This window comes from Physeter macrocephalus, chromosome 18 (assembly GCF_002837175.3).
Source record: "Physeter macrocephalus isolate SW-GA chromosome 18, ASM283717v5, whole genome shotgun sequence".
Classification (NCBI taxonomy): Eukaryota; Metazoa; Chordata; class Mammalia; order Artiodactyla; family Physeteridae; genus Physeter; species Physeter macrocephalus.
Window position 1 is genome coordinate 98,808,401 of NC_041231.1, and position 24,813 is coordinate 98,833,213.

General features: G+C 44.0%; 1 protein-coding gene across 3 annotated transcripts in view; it reads right to left on the bottom strand.

The window, feature by feature from the left end:
* The window catches only part of PHACTR1 (phosphatase and actin regulator 1), a 545,598-nt gene that overhangs the window by 179,177 nt on the left and 341,608 nt on the right, over positions 1 to 24,813 (bottom strand). For all 3 annotated transcript variants that reach the window (XM_028479167.2, XM_028479168.2, XM_028479166.2), the window contains one exon: positions 18,895 to 19,059. In XM_028479167.2, the coding sequence (XP_028334968.1) occupies positions 18,895 to 19,059 (165 nt within the window). The remainder of the gene's footprint in view (positions 1 to 18,894; positions 19,060 to 24,813) is intronic.

The window sequence follows — 24,813 nt, forward strand, 5'->3', positions numbered from 1 at the left end:
TTTTAAAAAATGGTTCTGATGAACCTAGGGGCAGGACAGGAATAAGGACGCAGACGTAGAGAATGGACTTGAGGATGCAGGGAGGGGGAAGGGTAAGCTGGGATGAAGTGAGAGAGTAGCATTGACATTTATACGCTACCAAATATAAAATAGCTAGCTAGTGGGAAGCAGCCGCATAGCACAGGGAGATCAGCTCGGTGCCGTGTGACCACCTAGAGGGGTGGGATGGGAGGGAGACACAAGAGGGAGGGGATATGGGGATATATGTATACATATAGCTGATTCACTTTGTTATACAGCAGAAACTAACACAACATTGTAAAGCAATTATACTCCAATAAAGATGTTTAAAAAAAAATAAAAAGAATCCTCCTGCCAATACAGGGGACACGGGTTCAAATCCTGGTCCGGGAAGATCCCACATGCTGTGGAGCAACTAAGCACGTGTGCCACAACTACTGAGCCCGCATGCTGCAACTACTGAAGCCCGCGCACCCAGAGCCTGTGCTCTGCAACAAGAGAAGCCACCTCAATGAGAAGCCCGCGCACCGCAATGAAGAGTAGCCCCCGCTTGCTGCAGCTAGAGAAAGACCGTGCACAGCAATGAAGACCCGACACAGCCAAAAATGAATAAATAAATTAAAAAAAAAAAACTCTTTGGAAAAAAAAAAAGACACAAGTTTCTTTTTTCATTTCTTTTGGACCTGTCTCTCTCTAACTTGGCAGCATTCTTCCTGTACCTGGAATGTCTCTTCTCTCTTACAGAACTTCAACGCCCATTCCAAAGTCCTTATAGAACCTTACTCGGTCTTCTTTGCTCCTCCGTGCTCTACTACAGTCTCTCCTCCTACACCAGTGGGGCCAGGCTCAAGTCCCTAAGAGTAGGAACTGGATTTTTTTCATCTTTCTGTCCGAGGGCCTAACTCAGGGCTTAACATTTAGTAAGTACAAAATGAATGCTCACAGAACAAACAGAAGACCAGACGTTGAGCCACTAGAAGGGTGAACATCTCAATGGGCAGCAACTCTATCATATCGTCTTCATATAGCTGCCAGTGCTTTGCATTTGTAGGTGCTACATACGTGTCTGTTGCACGCATGCACGCACAGGTAAAGGGCTGAAATAACCCAAGTATTTCCCAATGGAGACTTCCGGTCATTTCCCCATGCAGTAATTCTCAATTGGAACTGAATTAAGACAATCAAGGAACTACTCCTTTTGTGCTTCCAGACACTCTGTGTATACCTCCTGATCACTAATTTGGCAGCCTTGGAATTACTGGTTGCCAGTTGTCTTTCTTCCATTAGGGTGTGTTCAGTGTAGGCAGACTTTTGCCTTATTTAGCTCTCAATTTTCTGTGCCTGGCATTTAGGAGATCTTGGGTAGGTATCTGCTGAACAAAGGAATTTGGAGGAGAAACCTCAGCTACACAACAATGGGGCACCGTGAGCCATTAAGTAGCATCAGACAGTCAGAAAAAGAAAGATGTTCCCTTGCATTGTTTTTTCAAATACTCCACTGCTAAGAAGGTTTACCTGATCAGATATTACTGTCATTTCCATGACGTAAGCTTGAAAAGAGTGAAACTTTTAGCTGTATTCATCTTATCACCCTGGCTTCAGATCGAGCTTAAGTTACAATATTTTGTTTTCCAAGCTTGATGGAGGTAGACAGAAAGCCAAAAGACCCCTTGGCATATGACCTTGAGCTTACAAAGCTTTCTGCATTGGGGCAGTCAGGAAGCTGAGGTTGGGAGCCTGCAGCTTGAGATGATAGAAGACAGATGTGAGTGTGTCCTAGCCAACCCATTGGTGGAGACTCACAGCATGCCTGGAAGGGATAACTCTGTGGATTTCCCTTTTGGAAGGGAAAAACCAGGCTTGATAAAGAGGAAGGAGGGGTTTCCCACCTTATATAATGGCCTCATTGTGGGCAGATGAAGGCTGAACAAATTCTGCATCTGAAAAAGAGGCACTTGTTGGAAGAGAGGCCAGAAACAACCTCAGTCTCTTAATAAATAAAACTGTTTAGTGACTAAACAAAAAGTACTTCAATTTGGTAACAAGTAATGGTATATATTAGCAAGACCTGACTCTAGGAAAGACCTTCCTGTGTTTCAATGTCGACAAATTAAAATGATGAACGAAGGTAGAGTGGGCTGGGCTGCCGGGCCACTGGAGTTCAAGTTCTGGTTTTACTCTTTAAGAGCCGTGTGACCTTTGGGCAAGTTGCTGCTTAACCTGTCTGCACCTTTGTTCCCTCATCTTCAAAATGGGAATAAAAATAATTCTGGTCTTATATGGGTCTGTGATTATTAATATGAGTTAATAAATGTTAAGAGCTTAGATAAGTCAATGGCACATTATGGGTCTGTGATTATTAATATGAGTTAATAAATGTTAAGAGCTTAGATAAGTCAATGGCACATTATGGGTCTGTGGTTATTAATATGAGTTAATAAATGTTAAGAGCTTAGATAAGTCAATGGCACATTATGGGTCTGTGATTATTAATATGAGTTAATAAATGTTAAGAGCTTAGATAAGTCAATGGCACATTATGGGTCTGTGATTATTAATGAGTTAATAAATGTTAAGAGCTTAGATAAGTCAATGGCACATTATGGGTCTGTGATTATTAATATGAGTTAATAAATGTTAAGAGCTTAGATAAGTCAATGGCACATTATGGGTCTGTGATTATTAATATGAGTTAATAAGTGTTAAGAGCTTAGATAAGTCAATGGCACATTATGGGTCTGTGATTATTAATATGAGTTAATAAATGTTAAGAGCTTAGATAAGTCAATGGCACATTATGGGTCTGTGATTATTAATATGAGTTAATAAATGTTAAGAGCTTAGATAAGTCAATGGCACATTAGTGCTGTATGTGTTGATGAACTAAGATTAAATCAGGCAGAGATGACGTCTCTTTAAAATTCAATTCTTTAAAATAAGAATGTATCTTTTATAATTATTTTGCATAAAAGTAACATATACTTAGGGCAATCATTCAAATGCAAAGAAAGGAATACGATGAAATGCCAAGCCCTCCTCCTTCATCTAACTACAGTACTCGGTTCTGTTCCTCAAAGCCCACTACACTCCTAAATGTTTCTTCCATATTTTTGCAGAAAAAAATTTTATTCAGAAACCAACATGTCTACATATAATCTATCCAGTATTCAATACAGTATTATTAAGGGAAATTTGCTAAGAGTAAGTTTTAGGCACTCTCATCACACACACAGAAAAATTGTAACTATATGAGTAGATGATATGTTAATTAGCTTGACTGAAATAATCATTTCATTACATGTGTATCAAATCATGTTGTACAACTTAAATATATATAACTTTTATTTAAAAATAAAATTAAGGGCTTCCCTGGTGGCGCAGTGATTGAGAGTCCGCCTGCCGATGCAGGGGACATGGGTTCGTGTCCCGGTCTGGGAGGATCCCACATGCCCTGGAGCAACTACGCCCGTGAGCCGTGGCCGCTGAGCCTGCGCGTCCGGAGCCTGTGCTCCGCAACGGGAGAGGCCACAACAGTGAGAGAGGCCCGCGTACCACAAAAAAAAAAAAAAAGAAAAAAAATTAAAAAGATGAAATACAGAAGTAAAAAAATAAAATTATCATGAATAAGATCACATTACACCTACTGTTCTGCACCTCACCTGGCGTTTTACACTTAGCTGTACATCTTAAGGTTCTCTCCATATCTGAAGACATGAATCTACCTTAGGCTTTCTTTGTGGCTCACTGGCACTTTGTGTAGAAAGACCATGGTTTATATAACCAGTCCTCCACTGATGGCATTTGTCTTGTTTCCAGTTTTCTGATAGCATACACAATCTGTAATGAACGCCCTTGCACGTCCATCTTACTGCAAGCACACGTGTCGGTGAAATCCCTGGAAATGTATGACTCCTTCTGGGCATGCTCCCCCTCAAATCTGTAACTTTGCGGCATCTTCTGTCTGGAATGTTCTTGCTGCCTCACCATCCTCTGTTAGGAGGATGAATTGTAAGGTCAAGGGTAAGTGCATTTAAAATTTTGATTACTTTTGCCAAACTGTCCTCTACAAAGCTTGCACTGATTCATCCTTCCACCAACAGTGTATGGGAGTGGCTGTTGCCCAACCTACTCTTGCACCTGCTGACACAGTGTGGTCATCAATTTCTTTTACCTTTGCCAAAATCATAAGCGAAAAATGGTAGTATCTCACTCATGTCAATTTGTGTTTATTTATGAGTGAGAGTGATATATTTTCATATTTATGGGACATTTATATTTTTCTTTGATTTGCTAGTTATTTCCTTTGCCAATTTGTTTTAAATTGAAAATATGAACTGTGCTTAAAACCCTGCTTAAAACCTTTAATGGTGACCCACTGCCTATAGGATAAAGTCTGGAATCCCTAATATAACAAAAAGGGGCCTGTGGTCTGGTCCCTTCTAAGCCTCCTCTCTCATGTACTTGTTACCCTGGCCTCAAAATTGACGGTCTAGTAACACCCAGTTGCTTGTGATTCCGAGTCTGCGTCATTTCAACTTCAGTAAAGACTCATGGGGTGACTGGTTGAAGGAATTCCAATTTTCATACAATTCACCTTAGATAAAGAACTATTATGAATCTTCCGACAATTTCTTGGAGTATTTTCTGTTTCTTATTAATCCTATTATCAGAGACCATTTATAAATAATATGTCTGGGCTTCCCTGGTGGCGCAGTGGTTGAGAGTCTGCCTGCCGATGTAGGGGAACCGGGTTCGCGCCCCGGTCCGGGAGGATCCCACACGCTGCGGAGCGGCTGGGCCCGTGAGCCATGGCCACTGAGCCTACGCGTCCGGAGCCTGTGCTCCGCAACGGGGGAGGCCACAACAGTGAGAGGCCTGCGTACCGCAAAAAAAAAATAAAAAAAAAAATAAATAAAAATAAAAAAAATAATAATAATACGTCTGTCATGGTTTCTGCGAGTTTATACTGGTAATGATATCTAGATATCTTCCAGCTGGCTCTCACTAAATTCTCATTAAAGTTCAATCATTTGATGGGGAAAATGTTCAACTACAAGTGGATTGCAACATTCACACCAGGAGTTTAAAATTAACCATAAAAGAAGAAATTAGTCCAAATAGAGGCCAAAGATCACAAGAGCTTCCCCGAGGGCCACTCTGCACAGACTGTCCCATGCTGGAATATCCTAGGCATCCTAGCCTACTCCTCCCTGCTTGATTTCTCACTGACGACACTTAGAACTTAACACCACTACACATCCCTATATTCCAGCCCTGCTGAGGGTGAAGTCATTACCCTCCACATCACATTACAACCTTTCTGGAATGCAAGGGCCAAAAAATATTTACCCCCAAGGTGCTCCAGAACCAACTCTCTACCCTAAAGACAAAAGTACAAAGGAAAGAAATGCTACAAACACAGTTGTCTATGGCAGGGTTATTTATAACAACACACACCCAAGGGAATGTTTTACAGTCATTAGGAAGGTGACTTGGCTGTGAGCAAGAGTTCTACTACAATGTAACATTAAGTTAAAAAATTACAATGAGGGCGAGATCAAATTATATTTATGTAATAGGGAAGAACAAATCTGACTCCATATTAGATGTTTCTTTTACTTTAACCTTTGTATTCTATTGCTTTTGCTTTGAGTTAAGAATGTTGTTTATAGCCTGAAATATACAGGAGAGCCCATTCTCAAGGCTGTGACCTGTAGGGATATAACAATTTTCCATTCATATAGAGATAAAAAGTTGCAGAACAGAGAATAGTATTTGTCTTGTTGGAAGTTTACAGGACCTACTTAGACAGCTAAAAGAACAAAGGATTCATACACCAGGAATTTTGGAACAACCAACCACACCCCTCCCTCACCTTGTCTTTAAAAATGTTTTGCTGAAACCCTAAAGGAGTTCAGGGTTTTGGGAGGCACAAGCCACCCATTCTCCTTGCATGGTCCTGCAATAAACCTTTCTGTGCTCCAAACTCTGACATTTCGGTCTGTTTGGCCTCACTGTGTGTCGGGCAAACAAAGTTGAGTTCGGTAGCACTTATATTTTGATTTCACCTATGTGAAGTCACTATGAATGAATGAAAGCAGATATGCATAAATGATCATAATTTGTAAGCATGCAAGGATAAAGGGTGAATTTTCTATTTTCAAGCTTTAATGGAATCTTTTTATTTAAAAAAAAAAAACTCAAGTTTTCTTATTTAGAATCTAGATACAAAATTATGACACTAATTACCTTACATGGGGAGGCAGCTTGTGATAATACCATAACATGACCCTTTCTCTTTTTAGAGATATTTATATATCTACGATTAGCATTCAACCCACAAGAGCCCAGTTGTCTTTACAAAACTACCAGAAACTGATGTGACTACAGCCATCATGGAAGGCCCATTATCATGACCATCTCTGTAAATATCGACCTGACCCAAATCTATGAAGTTTCAGTCATTCATGAGGCAGGCAAGAATGATCCTCGTTGTAATGGCAAATTTTCTGTTAATAAATCTTTCCAGTTGTCCATGCATGAAACAGAGTTTTGTGCTACAGTGGAGAAACTGTATAACTTTTTTTTTCACTTACGAATATATTATTATAAAATGATGTTGTAAAATGACAGTTCATAGTTGCTTCACAGAATCTTCATAGAAACACCTGGAACTGTAATTACCGTGCTGCTCAAACTACCTCATTAAACAACCCCTTCCCGGAGGCTGGGAAGCATTTAAAGGCCCTTTTCACGTGCGCCCTCGACAACCAGGTGCAGTGGTAGGAGGCAGCTTCCTACAATTTCAGAGCCTTTCATGGCTCCCAAGAAGCCAGAGAACATAAATCCTGGCACTAGGGAACAAAGCAGCCTTTCCAAGGACACGAAGATGTTGCTATGCCACAGAAGAGACATTCATTCTCTTTAGAAACTCACGCTTGGTTAATTGGAGGACAAAAATAGACTAAATGTTACAACAGTCTTCTATGCCGAAATTACATCTGCATCAGAACATCGTCAGCTCTCCTCTCTGACTTCTACTCCACAAAGACCTCTCAGAGCATCGCTTACTTATAACTCACTGGGACTAGACGGCAAAGTCCTCTGTGGCATGTGAGGTTATCACCCAGGTCCTCCCTCCCCAGGTCGGACTGCCACTCAAGGCCGGTTCTCGGTACACAATGCTTTCTTTCATTCATAGGATTTCATGAATACCTCACACAGTTTATATTCTATTCACGCATTGCCCCCACTCTAACTCACCCCTGGGCTAACCAAAAGAAGAAGGAAGACCTTTAAAACTGACCTTCAGAAACAATTTGATTCATGTGTGGGCTGTGTATTTTCTTATTAAGGTTACTTGACATTTGTTTTAGTCAAACAAGCCCCAAATCATAATTGATTCACCGCCTAATGTCATTCCTCTATCTCCTACAACTTTACGAGGAAACCAACAGCTCCACAAATCAACCAACACACAAAAGAAATCATGTTTTTAAAAAACAAGTTAATATACATCATAGAGGTATTGTTCTCTGCCTGAGAAATGCCAGCATTAATCATTGAACACCAAGTCTTATTTCCAGTATTATTTTGTTTTCTTAATGGGATCTGCTTTCTGAATTCAAGGGTGTTTCATATCTGTCTACCTAGATATACATACATCTTAACCTTTTCACTCTTTCTGCTTCCAAGTCACGTGTAACGGTGAAATTTCCGAGCAAAGCCTAGAAGACTTCGGTGTGAGACGGGCTTGCATTCAAATCGTTTAGGGCTTTACCACCGACCAGCCAAGTGACCCTGGGAAATTACTAGCCCTAAGCCTTATTATCTTTATGTATAAAACAGATATTCGGAGTAACGGCCCAGGACTGTTAAGGCTGTGAGAGCTATATTGAAGTTCATTCAGTGTCTGCCATGTAGTGGGCACTCAGCTATCCCCTACTACCACTGTTAGTACTAGTGGTGATATGTTATTATTGTGGTTACAGTGAATAAAGTCTAAGGGAAAAGGTCAAAGAATTCTGGGAAAACACAGAAGATGAATCTCTACAGGCAGACTTCAGAGACACTGTGGTTTGGTTCCAGACCTCTGCAATCAAGCAAATATCACAATCAAGCAAGCCACATAAATTTTTTGGTTTCCGAGTGCATATAAAAGTTATGTTTACATTATACTGTAGTCTATTAAGTGTGCAATAGCATCCTAAGAAACAACATACATACTTTAATTTAAAGATACTTTATTGCTAACCATCCTCTGAGCCTTCAGCAAATCGATCCCTGATCACCGTAAAAAATAATTTAAAAAGTTTGAAATATTGCACAAATGACCAAAGTGTGACACAGAGACCGGAACTGAGCAAATGCTGTTTAAAAATGGTGCCAACAGACTTGCTGGACACAGGGTAGCCACAAACCTTCAACCTGCAGAAAATGCTTCAACACGCAATAAAGCGAAGCATGATGAAACGAGGTGTGGTTATATATTAAAGCGATAGTTGTGAGAGAAGAGTGCACACTGTAATTGGACTGAATAAGGAACAAAAATAGATGCTTGGTTTCCAGTGTCCCCAAAGTGAATGATGATTCATTTCAGAGAGTCAGGGTGCTTCCGGACTGGAAGCCTGTTAGGGCAGAAATGAGGCATTTGGTGCACACATACTTATTTAGGTGACGGTGGGAAGGTCCGGCCAAGGGCTAGCCTCAGGGCAGAGGCTGAACCTGCCACCAGAGATCTGAGTCCACTGCCACCATATCGATGGAGCCAGCAAATGACTAAGAATGTAATGGACTCAGGAGACATCAGAGCTTCAGATGGGACAAATGAGTGCTCCCAGAAGGAAAGGGGAGGGAAAGAATGAGAAGGGAAGGGACGAGAGGAAGAAGCATAAAGAAAGAAAAATGTGGTGAGCCCAGCAGGGAAGCGCTCAGGGCCAGTGCAGCACGCCACCGTCAGGCCTGGTCCAGGGAGAGGCGGCAGCAGAGCATGAGGTGTGCTCCTGGAGGGCCTGGAGGTGGGGAAGGCATCGTGCTTGCTGGCCTGGGAGCTGACCAGGGGCACGGACAAGAACTGCGGGGAGAGGTGTCAAAGGAAAACAGAATCCATGATTAGCCAAAGAAACTGGCCCTGGGACAGAATTTCCAATCAAGACACCCCGCAGAAGTGCGGGACAGGAGAGAGACACACCATATGCGGGCTGGGAACAAAGAAATGTACTTCTCTAAAGATGCTAAGGGACTCAACCACCATTAATGGATTCAACTGAAACGGCAGACAGTTGAGGGCTGTTTGAATGTTTCTATGAGTCTCAGTCCCGATGGCTCTTCCCACTATGCCTTGCAAGTTAACTGGCACTTCTACTGTGTTTGCACAACAGAACTGGCCTCAGGGTCTGCAACTTATGTCCGACAGAATTTCCAATCAAGACACCCCGCAGAAGTGCGGGACAGGAGAGAGACACACCATATGCGGGCTGGGAACAAAGAAATGTACTTCTCTAAAGATGCTAAGGGACTCAACCACCATTAATGGATTCAACTGAAACGGCAGACAGTTGAGGGCTGTTTGAATGTTTCTATGAGTCTCAGTCCCGATGGCTCTTCCCACTATGCCTTGCAAGTTAACTGGCACTTCTACTGTGTTTGCACAACAGAACTGGCCTCAGGGTCTGCAACTTATGTCCATGTGGCTTTAGAGGCTCCATTCTCTCTGCCTTGCCTGGCGCGGGCCCACCTCACGCTTATTATCCTGGCAGAAATAGTAATGGCATCTCATTTTACTGTCAAAGATGCCCAGGTTTGGAGAATAAAATACATGGTATCCTGCCTACGGCCTTCTCTACTTTTGAGCATATTCTGACTTGCCACAGAGATCTGATTTTCAGGAGATTACATGCTCGTTGTTTTTTCCCCCAAGAACACCTCTTCATACATCAGTATTTTTGCCTACGATGCAGCAAAGGAAAAACAGGATGAAGCACTTCCTCAGGGGCCACTGTGTGTGTCCACTTAATTGTAAATTCTTAGAGAAGAGGAAATACTTTAGTGACCTAACTGGCTGGTACCTAGGAAAACAGGGCGTAAACTCCAGCTTTGTGGGATTTTACGATGTGTCTAAAAGCAAACTCTTACACTCAGTACCTAAATAAACATTCCCAAAATCTAAGAGGAGCTCATCACAATTGTCATCTGAGACACACACACACCATCCAAAATCTGAAACTGAAATAAGAAGTCTTTTGTTCCTCTTGGATGTTTGTTTACTTTTTAATGCATTTCTAGAAAAAGAAATAATGGTAGATAAAACTTACAAAAAATTTACTATGTGCAAGGTATGATTCTAAGAGCTTCCACAACTAACTTTTTTTTCCACCCTCACAGCTTTACGAAGTGCCAGTTTTATTCCTATTTTAGCTGAGGGAACTGAACTCAGAGAGTACAAATAACCTGCCTGAGATAACTCAGCAGTCAGGCTGTGGGGTCTGTGCCCTAACCACTGGTCCACACCACCTCCTCACATAGAACTCCCGATTATCTTGGAAGTCACTGGCCAAGCAGACACCTTATGACAAATGCTGTAAGGCTTGTGTCCTTTCAGAATCAGTTCTGCAAATGTCTAGCCCTAAATCTAGCACCTGCTCCAGAGGCCTGCATGGTCACTGTCTCCTTACCTAATCCATGCGTCTTTTGTTTCTATGTACCAAATAGCAGAAAGACATCTTGTTCCACTGCAAACATAAATGTAATGGTTTTAAAGGTATTTGTTTGCAGCCAGTGTCAATTTATTCTTTCTTAGCCATTCAACAAACAGGAAGTGTCTGTGGTGTACATGGCATTGAACTAGATACTGTGTGATGCAAAGATGGGTAAGCTGTTAACCCCTGCCTCTAAGGGCATTCAAGAAAGATGTTATGACCTCCAGGGTCGGTGCGTATTGATGAGATTCTCCTCCTTCACATTTCAGCTTTCTAGAGAGAAAGTCAGAAAAGGAAAGTGTCCTGTCACATCACTGTTAAGTGCAGATGAATGATACGTTTTAAAGCATCTGAATTATGAGTTCCCACACTCATGGACCCGAAATGCAACGTAAGTGATAAGATGCCAGGTTAAGTTCAAGTCCCAACTCTTCCATTTCTAACTGGAAAGTATTTAGCTGCTCTAAGCCTCAGTTTCTTCACCTGCCAAATGGGCTTAACAACACTATGTAGGTCTGTGGTGAAAGTAAAGTAATAATGCCTGGACAGGGTCATGCATGTGTCACATTCACAGAAAACCCAACAGATTATAGAAACCGCTGTTATTGTCAATATAAAATTGTTAAAGCACAGTTCACCTGGAAAGAAGGGAATAAGTAGCACTCGCAGTTTTCTTAGACCTCAACAATGGAGGTAGCTGGCTTCCAAAAATGGCACCCAGTGAACCATGCTCCTGGCTCCCACACCCTTGTTTCGTTTGCTCCAACAATGAGTCTGGGCTGCTCCTGTGACTTGTTTTAAGCAACAGAACACTGCAAATGGGATACTGGGCCAATTCTGGACTTGAGTCTTAACCGGCCTGGCAGCTTCTACTTTCACATTCTTGGGGGCCCTGAGTCATCCGCTGGAGAGACCGTGGGAAAAGACCACATGCACTGGCACTGAGAATACCTGGAGGAGAGAGGCCCAGCTCTCCCCAGGGCCTGGTTAGTCTCCAGATGACTCCAATCCCGTCTGTCTGCAAACACGCGAGAGACCCCAAGCGACACCAGCTGAGGAACCAACCAGCTGAGCCCGGTCACAGGACATAATACAACTGAGTCTGTTGCTTTAAGCCACTAAGTTTTGCGGGGTGTTTTGTCCCATAGCAACAGATAACCCAAGCAACAGTGCTGCCCAAATAACCTGACCTGTGTACAACTGAAAAGCAATCGTGGATGATGGCAAGTTCTTCCAAGGCCGGGACCTTCCAGCTTATGCTTCAATCACTGTCCTTACCTCTCTCTCCCCTTTCAGACCTATTAAACGGAGGCCCTCAACAATACGGTTGGCTGGCCACCGCATTCGGGTACCCACTACATCAGGCGCTCTCCTTAACGCTGGGGGACACAGAGGCAAAGGCAGGATAGCTGTCATCAAGGACCATAGAGTCTTGACATGCAAGCAAAGAGTGCTGGATGACATTCACTTTGAGAGGTAACAATGATATCTTTACAATCCCCACTCCAGGAGGGTGCCGATTCCCACAATCTTTAGCCTGTACCTCCTAGAGATGTCCTTTAAAAACAGGGCCTCTAGACTTCCCTGCTGGCGCAGTGGTTAACAATCCGCCTGCCAGTGCAGGGGACATGGGTTCGAGCCCTGGTCCGGGAAGATCCCACATGCCGCGGAGCAACTAAGCCCGTGCGCCACAACTACTGAGCCTGCGCTCTAGAGCCCGTGAGCCACAACTACGGAGCCCGCGTGCCGCAACTACTGAAGCCCACGTGCCGCAACAAGAGAAGCCACCGCAGTGAGAAGCTCGCGCACCAACACGAAGAGTAGCCCCCGCTCGCCGCAACTAGAGAAAGCCCGCGAGCAGCAACGAAGACCCAACACAGCCAAAAATAAATAAATAAATAAATAAGAGTCATTAAAAAAAAACAAAAACAGAAGAAAAAAACTCTTAAAAAAAAAAATAGGGCCTCTAAGTCTACTTTGCCTTCTAACCCCTAGATGTTCCCTTTGCGGGTCATGAGGGATACTCAGGTAAGAAGATTCTGTGCCTGTCCGTGCTCATTCTTCTTTTAAAGAAACTGAGTTTTCCAATCCTACAAAGAGAACTGTGATCCAGCCAGGTGCTGAAAACTACACAACTTGATGATTTCTTATTAAAATCAGATGCTCAGCAGTGCTCTGATTATTTGCATGTCTGTTTTTCCTAGTCATGAGACTTGTCATCACTGAAAAATGTGTGGAAATATAGTTATTTGGCCTCACAGTCAGAGCGCTGGTGTTTCTATTCCCCTTGGAATGCCAAAGCCATGTTAAGGTGAACCCTGCATCTTGACACAATCCAACCAATCTCAAACAAAAAAACACCTCCCTCAAGCTCTACCCCCTTTTGGTGATTATATTTCTCCTTCTCCCTCCCAGCCGAACTCTTTAAAAGAAGAAGTCTGCTTCCTCAACTCTCACTCACACCATAACCATATGCTTTCTAAACTCCCAGCCATGCAGCTTCCCTGAAACTGTTCCCCGCAAGGACACCAGTGATGAGTTGTCACTGAACGCTCCAGACACTTCTCAGTCCTGACCATCTTGCCGGGACCTGGCAGAGTGGACCCTCCTCCTCTCTTGAACTCTCTCCTGCTCTGCTCAGGAGATACCAACGGCCCCTCCTGGTTTTCCTCCTAACCCTCTGGGGGGCCTTATCTGCCTTCCCTGTAGACTCCGCGGCTGTCTGTGCTCATAACCTACAGGCCAGGGGTCCTCAGGGGGCTGCCACAGCCCCTCTCTGCTTCCCATGTCAAGTTCTCCTTTGGAGTTTTCATCCCATGGCTTCAACAAATATCCCTCCAACTGGGGTATCTTGGAACCACATGAAAGCCAGCATGCCCCCAAATGAAAGCTCCTTTTCCCCATAAACCCGATGTAGTGTGTGGTACACCTCCATCCATCTAATGGCACGTCACTGCTCAGAGAGAAACAAGAGCGTGGTTCTTATTCTTCCTTTATCCTCCACATCCAATCGGTAATCACGTCCTGCTCGTTCTGTCTCCTAAATATCCCTTGCAACTGTTCACAGTCTATAGCTCTGAATGCCACTCTTTTAGCCTAGGTTATCTTCATCTCTCCCCAACAGTATAATTAACTACCTGCTAACCAGTTTCCTTGTTACCAGAATCAACAGACACGCTTAATATTCCGTTGGATGTGACAGCAAAGAGGTATCTTCTTAATTCTCTCACAAGTGAATTTTCTCTCATTACAGACACAAATATATGGAAGAAGTTATATTGACAACTTGAAAATAACATTGGGTACCACTCCAAACTTTTCCCATAGTATAGAGAATGATCTTTCAAAAAGGCAAGTCTTCTGATAGCTTCATTAGGATAATGCATCAGGATAAAGCCCAGACTCCACGACGTTCTACTAAGAACCTTTACGAGCAGACCCTTGCCCACCTCTTCAACCTCATCTCTCAGTACTCTGTGCTCTTCCCTGCCCAACAATCCTTTCCAAACCACCACCTCTTTCCAAGCTATAGACTGCCAATCTCTCCTCCTCTCTTTTCCAGGCTTTCTTACATCCTGTTCTTTCCACTGGGAGAGAGAAGACTTCCTCACATTTACTGCCTAATTCCTTGGTTAAACATTCATTTCTCTAGGAAACCTTTCCGGGTTAGTTATAGTTCAGCTGGGTTTGTCTCCTTTGAGTTCCTGGAGCCCCTGCACATCTTCTGTCGCTTATACTTTGTTGTAAGTATTGGCTTAACTACCTGTTTTTCCCTCAAGACCATAACCTTTGGGAGATGTCTGTCTGCACTGTTACCTTTTTTTAGCGCCGGTGGCAGTGCTTGGCAAATACATAAGCGCAGCATGCCAAGTGGGTATCGTTTCTGAACTCCCTATGGTTTACAGAAGTCTGAAATCCTAACCTCTGGCCAGGTAGATATCCTCAGCCCATCCCATATTCCTTGCTTTCCATTCTCCAGCCACTGGTCATCCTTGCTTTCCTAGCTTGCTCACCCCTGCTTCTTCCACCACAGGGCCTTTGCACAAGCTGTTTCTGCTACCTGGAAGGCTAATTTTCTAAATTCCTACGCCTCCTTCAGATCCCAGCTCAAACTTCTCTTTCTTAGGAAAGTTTCCCTACTCCCTCAAGCCCCTCCCCCCTCATTCTTTCAAGTAGCTTCCCTTCACTGTCCTTATCACAGCTATGATCTTAACCTTTACTCTTGTAATTTGATTGTCTCTCCAGAGACACCGTGCATGCCATGAGCTCACCGACAAGGTCTGGTTTCCGCTCAGTCATACTCCCACGGCCAGTTTCAGTAAGTGGTAGGCACTCCGGAAAAGGTTTTTTCTTTTTTTTGCTCAAGGCCCTAGGGGTGCAGGAAAGCTTAGAAGCACAAAGCGAATTTTGGCACAGTGTAGACTTCCAAGGCCAACTCTTGCAGCTTATGATTTTCTTTCAAGAGGAAATAAAAGCATAACTCGGTGGTGTCTTCACAGCTTTTTCCTCTGCCAGTTCTGCTTTTCTATAAATACAATCCTCATTTTCAAGGAATCTGGATAAGATGGCTGCAGTTCACTATTTTGGGGAGGGCCTGTTGATTCTATTTCAGAGGGGATGTTGTCATCTGTCTTTGCTCCTGGGGCAGGTGTGGAATGTGTCGTGGACCCCTGTTGCTGATTCTACAGAAGAAGTTGGACATGTCAGGCTAATTGCTTCACAGGCCCTGGACAGGGCCTCTGAGGACAGGCTGATAGGCATGTTGAGATCTCCCCGAGGAGCCATTATTTTATGTTCTATCCATTACTGTTTTACTCCTACTGTCGTGTGATGTGGGGATGTTTCTGAGAGAAGCCCTTTGTCCTGTAGTGTTTTCTCCACCAGAGTTCAGTGCTGAAGGCCGTTTAAGGACACCAGCCTCCAGCTTACAACAGGAAGAGGTCTGAGCAGCATGGGACATGGAGATGGGTCTTTGAAAAATTCATGTAATCGTTGATGCCAAAGTTAAGGAAAATGTTGACATCATAATTTTCCAATGTAGTTTTCTTATTGCTACTACAACTTACAAAGCAAGATTTCTGGGTGCACCTTTGAAAATGCTGCATACACAGACACATACATCCTATAACTTGACTTACAGTAAAACTACAGTATAGCTAATTCTGGCAAATTATAAAGGTAACTAACTCACTGTGGAAATAATAACAGGCCAAGTATGCATTGTATTAATGTCCTTTTGTGTAATCAAGAAAGCACACAACTTTAAATACAAACACATAATATAAATGTAATATCTGGACTTATTCTTTGTATTTAAAATTGTGGAAATTATTGTACATATGAAAGGACATTACAGACACACACATATAAATAAGACAAGTAAATGCATAACAGCTAAAATTGGCCAACCAATTAATATTCCCACAGTCAACCCTCTTGTATATTTAATATTTGACTCTTATCCACGCATAGGAAAGTCTGTACTTCAAAGTACTATTTGAACATATATACAATTTATCATGTTAAGCATCCTTAAATTGTCAGTATTTTTCTCCTTGGAGCTAAAAGCTAGCATAGAAAGTCTCTCCTTATTTGCAAAAATATGGAATAATATTTCTGAATCCAGTTAAGAACAAAGGATACTACAGTGTAAACCACTGACTTTAAAAAACCTAGAATAGCTTGTTATATAACCATCCATCACGATATATAGATATACTATAGTCTATCCTCTATTTCCTCTAATTCAGGAGCTGAATATGTCTCTTTAAAATAAAACCACATACAAAAAAATAAAATAAAATACAATAAAACCACATACAAATATGGCATTCGGTTGCCAAATTAATCAGTTTGGCCATTGAGATCACAAGAACTTGCTAAGAATAGTTAATAATAAGAGCGATTAAAGCTGCAACTTTGCCTGTCTCATGTTTTAATTCTTTCTCTCAAAAGTTTTAAATCTAAACATTTTCAGACTTTTAATGGTTCATGAGTAGTTTGATGCCATTGTACTTGCATCCATCAAAGGACAAGTTCTCCAACATCTTTTTTTTTTTTTTTTTTTTGGGCTGCATTTGGTCTTTGTTGCTACATGCGGGGCTTCTCATTGTAGTGGCTTCTCTTGTTGCAGAGCACAGGTTCTAGGGGCGTGGGCTTTAGTAGTTGCGGCTCGCGGGCTCTAGAGAGCAGGCTCAGTAGTTGTGGCGCATGGGCTTAGTTGCTCCGTGGCATGTGGGATCTTCCTGGGCCAGGGCTTGAACCTGTGTCCCCTGCATTGGCAGGCGGATTCTTAACCACTGCATCACCAGGGAAGCCCTCCGACACCTCAAAAAGTCTGCACGACGGTTCAGGTGCCATTTCACATGAGAAGTGCCAGAGCTTCACCCTGTGGTCTTGCCAAATGGACTAAGCAAAGCTCTTGAATGCCAAGAGGAAATGCATCTACCACACCGTCATTCAGAAGTGCATACTGATAAATGGCAATTATTTAAATGGATGTTTGTATTATTACAAACCATTTTCATAGCAAAGTCAGGAAGACCATCGTAAAGGAACTTGTGGAATCTTTGTTATTTTCTCCAGTGCTTACAGAACATTCCCTTCTTCTTTCCTGTTGACATGTCTTACCCCTCACATTGCCTGAAAATATATTTCATTTAGATTTCTCCTCTCCAAGGCAATGATATAAGTGCCCTATTCTGTTTCACTCTTAGGGGATACAGAGGAGTCATCCATTTAGAGTTTTCCTTGCATGTAAATCTCTCAGTAGTGTTTAGAAATATGTAAGAGACCTACACATTTTATGACACCTTAACAAGTCTGTACAATGATCAAAAGGGAGAATGCAGTCAGGTGAAGAGTGGGGTGCGGTTGGGTAAATGTCAGCGGGGTGACAATTTAGAAATTCATGGAATTCAGAGGTTCATTGTAATCTCAGGAATGAACAAATTACATACAGCAACAGGGCATTGAGGTTTCCATCTTAGAAACAGAAAGCATAAAACTGGGGACGTTTACCATGAGAACTGTTTCAGATTCCAAGACTTTTCACAACTTTCCTATGTTTGCTCTTCTCTTTCATTCCCCAAAGCAGCTAACATGAAAATTCTCAGATTTGTGGACGAGTATTTATGTACAAGAAGCAGATCATCGCCTATTTCACAGTTTAGACGTGAGCCAAAGCAGGGAGAGGACCAAGAAATAGAGAAGGTGATGATTCTGAGGAAGAGGGAGAGCAGGCTGAATTTTTGAGGACATAGAGAAAGAAGGAAATAAAAGCCCCAGAGTATCCCTGGAATGACCCGGGTACATAAATACCAAAATCAGGACAAAACAAACAAAAAGAATCTGCACGGCTCCTCCATCACCTCATCTCAAACCCGACAGGGTGAAACCAGAACTATTCACGTTTCTTTCCCTATACATCTCCCTCTGCAATACTCTTACTTATTAAAAAATATCCACATAACGTGCCACCATAAACACTCCACAAATGTTAAGTCATGTAAGGTACTATTCTCACCCCTATCTTACAGGTGGGAAACAGGTACAGAGTTAAATTGAGCAAGGTCATGCAACTACCAAGTTTCAGAGCTGGGACTTGAACTCAAACAGTCTGACTCCAGAGTCCGTGCTCTTCACACCCCTGCCATGCTGACTTCACCCAGATTCCTTTGCTGTCCACTAGGCTATGAACTATATAGTTATCTTTGTCATTACAATGATGCTTCACTTACTCAAGCTTCTGTCTCCATGAAATAACCTATTCCTATCTGCCAATAACCATATATAACTTACTTTCTGCTCCTGTGTTGATTTTTATGAGAGCAGGGAAAATAAGGAAGAAACATGAGAAATGGACTGTCAACGCTAGAATGAAAGCATACAGGTATGGCAAAGGTGGAGTTCTAAGTTCAGCTATTTATAGATCAAACAGAAGTGGTGGTTTTATAAATTGAAAAGCAACAACCAAAAACCTGAGCCATGAGAACACACATAGGATCTAAAAGCCATCCTCCATCATTCTGAAGAATTATTAAACACAAGAGCAATCCTAAGGCTCGATTTTCTTCCTTTGGTTCAGACAGCCTAGGGTAATTAAATTCTACTAATGAACGTACAGAGCTAAAGTCAACAAACACCCGATGAGAAACAAAGGAAAACATAATCTTACCTGCAGACGTGTGTTTGAACTTTTCACTCTTCTTCTTCCTCCATTTCCAAGGCTTGAAAATCCTTCCCAGGTTGGCAAACTTACTCCTCCTCCGGATGGGTGGGGTGTGGGTACCTGGGACAAGGGAGTCAGATCGCATTGCCGCCAGCCTCTCCACTTCCTCAGCTTGTTTTCCCAAGAAAGAGATGGAAAAGAGCGAGAGAAAGAAAAGTGTTAAAATGGGAGCCTCACAGATGGCCAATGCTTGCCATGGTTACAGATAACAGAAACCACATGACCCAACTTCCGTTTCTCTTTCTGCCTTTTGGAATGGAAGCCATACCAACGTGTTCTAAAGGCTGGTGACAGTCAGCCCAACCCTAGGAATTTGGAGTACCCCAACCAAATTTGCCCAGCCTTCACCTAGCCTTCAGCAGGAGGATGGGGATGTGGAGGAGGAACAGAGCGCCCCTGACCCATCGGAGCCTCCCCTACGAGGCAGGGACAGGGCATCCGAAAAGTCAAATGACAGTCAGTGTAGCTATTGGTCCAGCACTTTCTCAAATAAGACTTGGCAGATGCCATCACTATAACACCGTCAGCTGAGAAAAGAGGAGGGAGAAAACATTGATCAACCGTCTATTCCAGTGCCAACATCTCCACCACCCACAATGCTCTTTCCTACAACCATGCTTCACCCAGACCTGCAGAAGCACTAGAATCTACTGAATGAGTGCCTCCACCTTAAAATCCACTGACCATTTTTAGAAACACTTACACTTCATGAGATTTTACAATTGCCTTAATTCCTCTAGGTCTTTTTGTTCCTGGTGCTTTGCTTTAATAATAAAAAAAAAAAATTCCTGTAAACTGAGAGTTGAGTGTGACATTAGGTACCATCTAGACTAATCCCAACAGCTTGATATTTTGAGGACATGAAGACCTTCAAACTCATAATGCCCAGGGGACCCTTTCTTAAGGGCCACAATCACTCTAACTGCTTATCACTTGGAAGAAAACTCTTTTCCAACCTACATGAGCATCTATAGATCTCAGTGAGGTAGAGAGACCCTGACTTGAATTTTTATGACAGGCATAATCAGAGAAAATAACCTCCTTGGTGAAATCAAGGCAGGTGGGAGGGACTTGCCGTTCCAGAAAGTCCAATTACATCTAGAGCTGCGGCCAATCCAGAACCACTCTGCTGGGCCTCTTGACACCATCCTTCAGAAAAATTTCCTGGACTTTGCAACATAGGCTCTTCTCGGAATCTCGATCTTACAGCCTGATGTTCTACCTGCTATCATCCAATATGGTTTTAACCAGGAGATTCAATCATTCAACAGATACATATGGAACCCTCAACCATACGCCGGGCCATGTGCGATGGTGACAGATGATGACAGGTTGGCAAAGGCTCTTGGGCAAGACAGAAAGGAAGTAGATGAATTTGAGTGACATCTGGGAAGCCAGGAGTCAACAGGACCCGGGACTGACTGGGTGGATGAGGGAGAGGAGGCAGATCATTCCTGATGGCCACGTTCACGTCAGCGGAGCGGCCCCCTTCATTCATGGAAGCTGGGAACGTGGGGGGCATAAATTTGGGGAGGCAGTAACAATTTGGACATATTGCATGGCGAAGGCACTTTGAACTTTTTAAAAATTAATTAATTAATTAATTATTTTTGGCTGCATTGGGTCTTCATTGCTGTGCACGGGATTTCCCTAGCTGCGGCGAGCAGGGGCTACTATTTGTTGCGGTGCACGGGCTTCTCATTGCAGTGGCTTCTCTTGTTGTGGAGCACGGGCTCTAGGTGCGCGGGCTCAGTAGTTGTGGCTCGCGGGCTCTACAGCACAGGCTCAGTAGTTGTGGTGCACGGGCTTAGTTGCTCTGCAGCATGTGGGATCTTCCTGGACCAGGGCTTGAACCTGTGTCCCCAGCATTGGCAGGCGGATTCTTACCCACTGCGCCACCAGGGAAGCCCGCTTTGAACTTTTGACTTGACATGGTTCAATGCACGGGTAAGCCCCTCTTTTCAATCATTGTCTTAAGTCACCACTTAATAGTGCGCCAGACACTGATCATTTCTGGAGCAGACGCACAGAAGAGCTGGACGTGGTTGAGCAGACTCTAGCGGAAGAGACAGAGGCATCAGTGTGGAAAACTGTGCTGTGACGGGAAACTCCGCCAAATTCAACGGAGGCCAAGAGGAGAAGCTGACTCTGCTTCACAGAGCTGGAAAACACCCCCCGGGCGTGCCATGTACCATTTGGGGCTACATTTTGAAAGAAAAGAAACTGTTCTCCCCACGTGAGGAAGAGAGAGGAGTGGATTCCTGGAAAGAGGAAGAGATCCAAAAGGAACAGAGAAGCCTGAAAGAACACAGCATGTCTGGGAGCGTCAAGAAACCCAGAGAAACCCAGAGAGTCAGCCAAGATGGGGAACCAGATGTGAGAGGTGCGAGAGGGGGCTGGAGCCAGATCCTGCGAGCCTGGGGGAAGTTTAATAGGCGTTTGGGTTTTATCCTATACCCAGAGTGAGAAGGAAGAGAATTTGAAAATGGGGATTGACATTATGACATTCAACAAATATGTACGGAAAGCTCACTCTGCACCAGACACTTAGGCTATGTCCGTAAGCAAAACAGAGAAAAATGCTGACTCATGGAGCTTACCCTGGGAGGTAGGGTGAGGAGCAGACATTACACAGTCAAACTAAATCAACTGCAGAGTATGGTAGAAGATACTTGCTTGGGGGGAGAAAAGAAAAAAAGTGACTATGATATGCGTTAAATGAGATCAAGAGTGCCTTGGTGGAGGAGGGGCTCAATTTTAATTAGCCTGATTGAGAAGACCTACCACCAGGACACAACCAGATGTGCTTCTTAGGAGTATTATTTTCACAGCAATGGCATCTTGAACTGGAGTGTGAAGAAACAGGTGTCAGAGAGTAATGAGCAGGCCACCACACTCATCTGGAGGGCAGTGACAGAAGGGACACAGAGAAAAAGATGCAATCCAGCATGCGGAAGAATCAACATATCTTGGTAATTTTTCTGTATACACATGGGTGAGGACAAAGAAGCAAGAATTAAGTTTTTGTTGTTGTTGTTGTTTTGCGTTACGCGGGCCTCTCACCGTTGTGGCCTCTCCCGCTGCGGAGCACAGGATCCGGACGCGCAGGCTCAGCGGCCATGGCTCACGGGCCCAGCCGCCCCGCGGCATGTGGGATCCTCCCGGACCGGGGCACGAACCCGCGTCCCCTGTATCGGCAGGCGGACTCTCAACCACTGCGCCACCAGGGAAGCCCAAGAATTAAGTTTTTGCTTTCCATGACTGGGGGAAAAATGAGGACTTTAGATTTTTTAACGAACTTTGAGAATAAAGGGAAGACGCCAGATGAACAGGATGTTTGCTCAAGGACAAGGGCTTTGGAACCAGATATTGCAGTTTTTGTTTTTGTTCTTTGCAAACCTCTTCATGGAGTCGGATTTTATTTCTTAAGGTAACGGAGCACAACTGAAGGAAATGTGTCAGGAAGGGGATGGGGAGATGGGATCACGTCAGTAGGCTGAGCTGCAGGAGCCGGCGGAGAGTAAGAGGCTGAAGATGTAGGGAAGAGATTGAGAAGTTTGTGAAACAAGGTTCTTAGGGAGGAGAAGAGGTGGAACCACAGTACTTATAGAATTCGTCATCGGAGGACTTTACTCTGAGTCACTGAGCGTCTCAAATGAGGTCTCTGGTCACAAATGGCACAGATCAGATGGGAGCCTCAGAGGGATTGATCTGGTAGCAGTGGATAAAATGGATTATTGGAGCCTGATGGGAAGAAGATAAAGACGGAGGTGACTTTAAGTAAGTCTGGGTTACAGAGAGGCTGAGGAGACTGTTTTAAAAAACCAACTGCAATGAGTAAACAGAAGCCAAAGAGAGCAAGTAAACAGCCTCTGGAGCAACAACACTGAATTTGGAAAATTATTCTCTTTCAAGGGTATCAGCTGCTGGACTTGGTGCTCCCTCAACAACGCTCAGTAGCTGGGAGGAGCCACACAGTGACAATTGTGGGAAACCACACCAAGGAGGTTTTGAGTCCAGGATGGACACCAACTCAACAGAGTCTGGTGATCTGATTCCCACAAGATCCCTTTCCCTTTTGGACGTATCACCTTTTAAAAATGTCTTACTTCAGTTGCTCATCTCATTGTTACTCGTCCAGATTTTGCAAGTCTCCAAACCTACCTTCCCAACCCTAATCTCCTGCCTTCAAACCTGTATTTTAAACTGCTGCTAGCTTACTCTTCCAGAAGCCCACTCTTCTCAGGGACTTTCAAGGAGTCCACACAACTTACAGTAGAAAGTTCTTGCTTTGCCCTTCAGGAACCTCCGTCTGAGCTCCTGCCCAGAATGATCTTCCAGTACCTCTCTAAACATATGCTGCGGTCCAAACGAAACACTGTCTGGGTCCCAGTGGGCTTCGGGGGTGGGGATCAAACCCCTGAAAAAATACGCAAAATTTCATGTCTATTTGAGTATCTGCATTTGGTTGGAAGAGTTCCCATCTTTCTTTGAGTCTCCAAATAGACTAAGACACAAAAGGTAAAAATTTTAAAGTATCCAGGTTGAGGCTTTTTATGAGTTCAGCCAACTTAAAACATCCTCTGCTATGGATTAAAGGGAGAGAGTATATACTAAAGCCAAAAAAAAATAAACAACGAAAAACAAAACCAAGATACAAGTTATTCAGTATTGACACGAGTTTGCTCTCATCGTTGGCACTCCCCGATGGTCTGTTGAATAAGTAAATGAATGAGGGCATCTGATGCAGCTCCTTCACACCATCTTGAGAGGTATGAAAATCAGCATCACTATTCGACTTAAGAAAAATGTACCACAAGGACCAAAAACCTGTTTCATAATCACATCTTCCAAAAATGAGTAAAAATTATTCTGAAATTACCATGTTAAAACAATTATAAGGGAGAGACTTTCAAGATGGCAGAGGAGTAAGACGTGGAGATCACCTTCCTCCCCACAAATACAACAGAACTACATCTACATGTGGAACAACTCCTACAGAACACCTACTGAACACTAGCAGAAGACCTCAGACTTCCCAAAAGACAAGAAACTCCCCACGTACCTGGGTAGGGCAAAAGAAAAAATAAAAAACAGAGACAAAAGAATAGGGATGGGTCCTGCCCCTCTGGGAGGGAGGGAGCTGTGAAGCAGGAAAGGTTTCCACACACTAAGAAGCACCTTCAAGAGCGGAGATGCAGGGGTGGGAAGGGGGGAAGCTTCAGAGCCGCGGAGGAGAGAGCAGCAACAGGGGTGCGGAGGGCAAAGCGGAGAGATTCCCGCACAGAGGATCAGTGCCAACCGGCACTCACCAGCCCGAGAGGCTTGTCTGCTCTCCCGCCAGGACGGGCAGGGGCTGGGAGCTGAGGCTAAGGCTTAAGAGGTCAGATTCCAGGGAGAGGACTGGGGTTGGCTGCGTGAACACAGTCTGAACGGGCTAGTGCACCACAGCTAGCTGGGAGGGAGTCTGGGAAAAAGTCTGGACCTGCCGAAGAGGCAAGAGACCATTGTTTCGGGGTGCACGAGGAGAGGGTAAGATTAAGAGCGCCGCTTAAAGGAGCTCCAGAGATGGGCACGAGCCACGGCTGTCAGCGCGGACCCCAGAGACGGGCATGAGACGCTAAGGCCGCTGCTGCCGCCACCAAGAAGCCTGTGTGTGAGCACAGGTCACTCTCCACACCTCCCCTCCCGGGAGCCTCTGCAGCCCGCCACTGCCAGGGTCCCGCGATCCAGGGACAACTTCCCAGGGAGAACACACGGCGCGCCTCAGGCTGGTGCAACATACCACCGGCCTCTGCCACTGCAGGCACGCCCTGCATCTGTGCCCCTCCCTCCCCCCAGCCTGAATGAGCCAGAGCCCCCGCA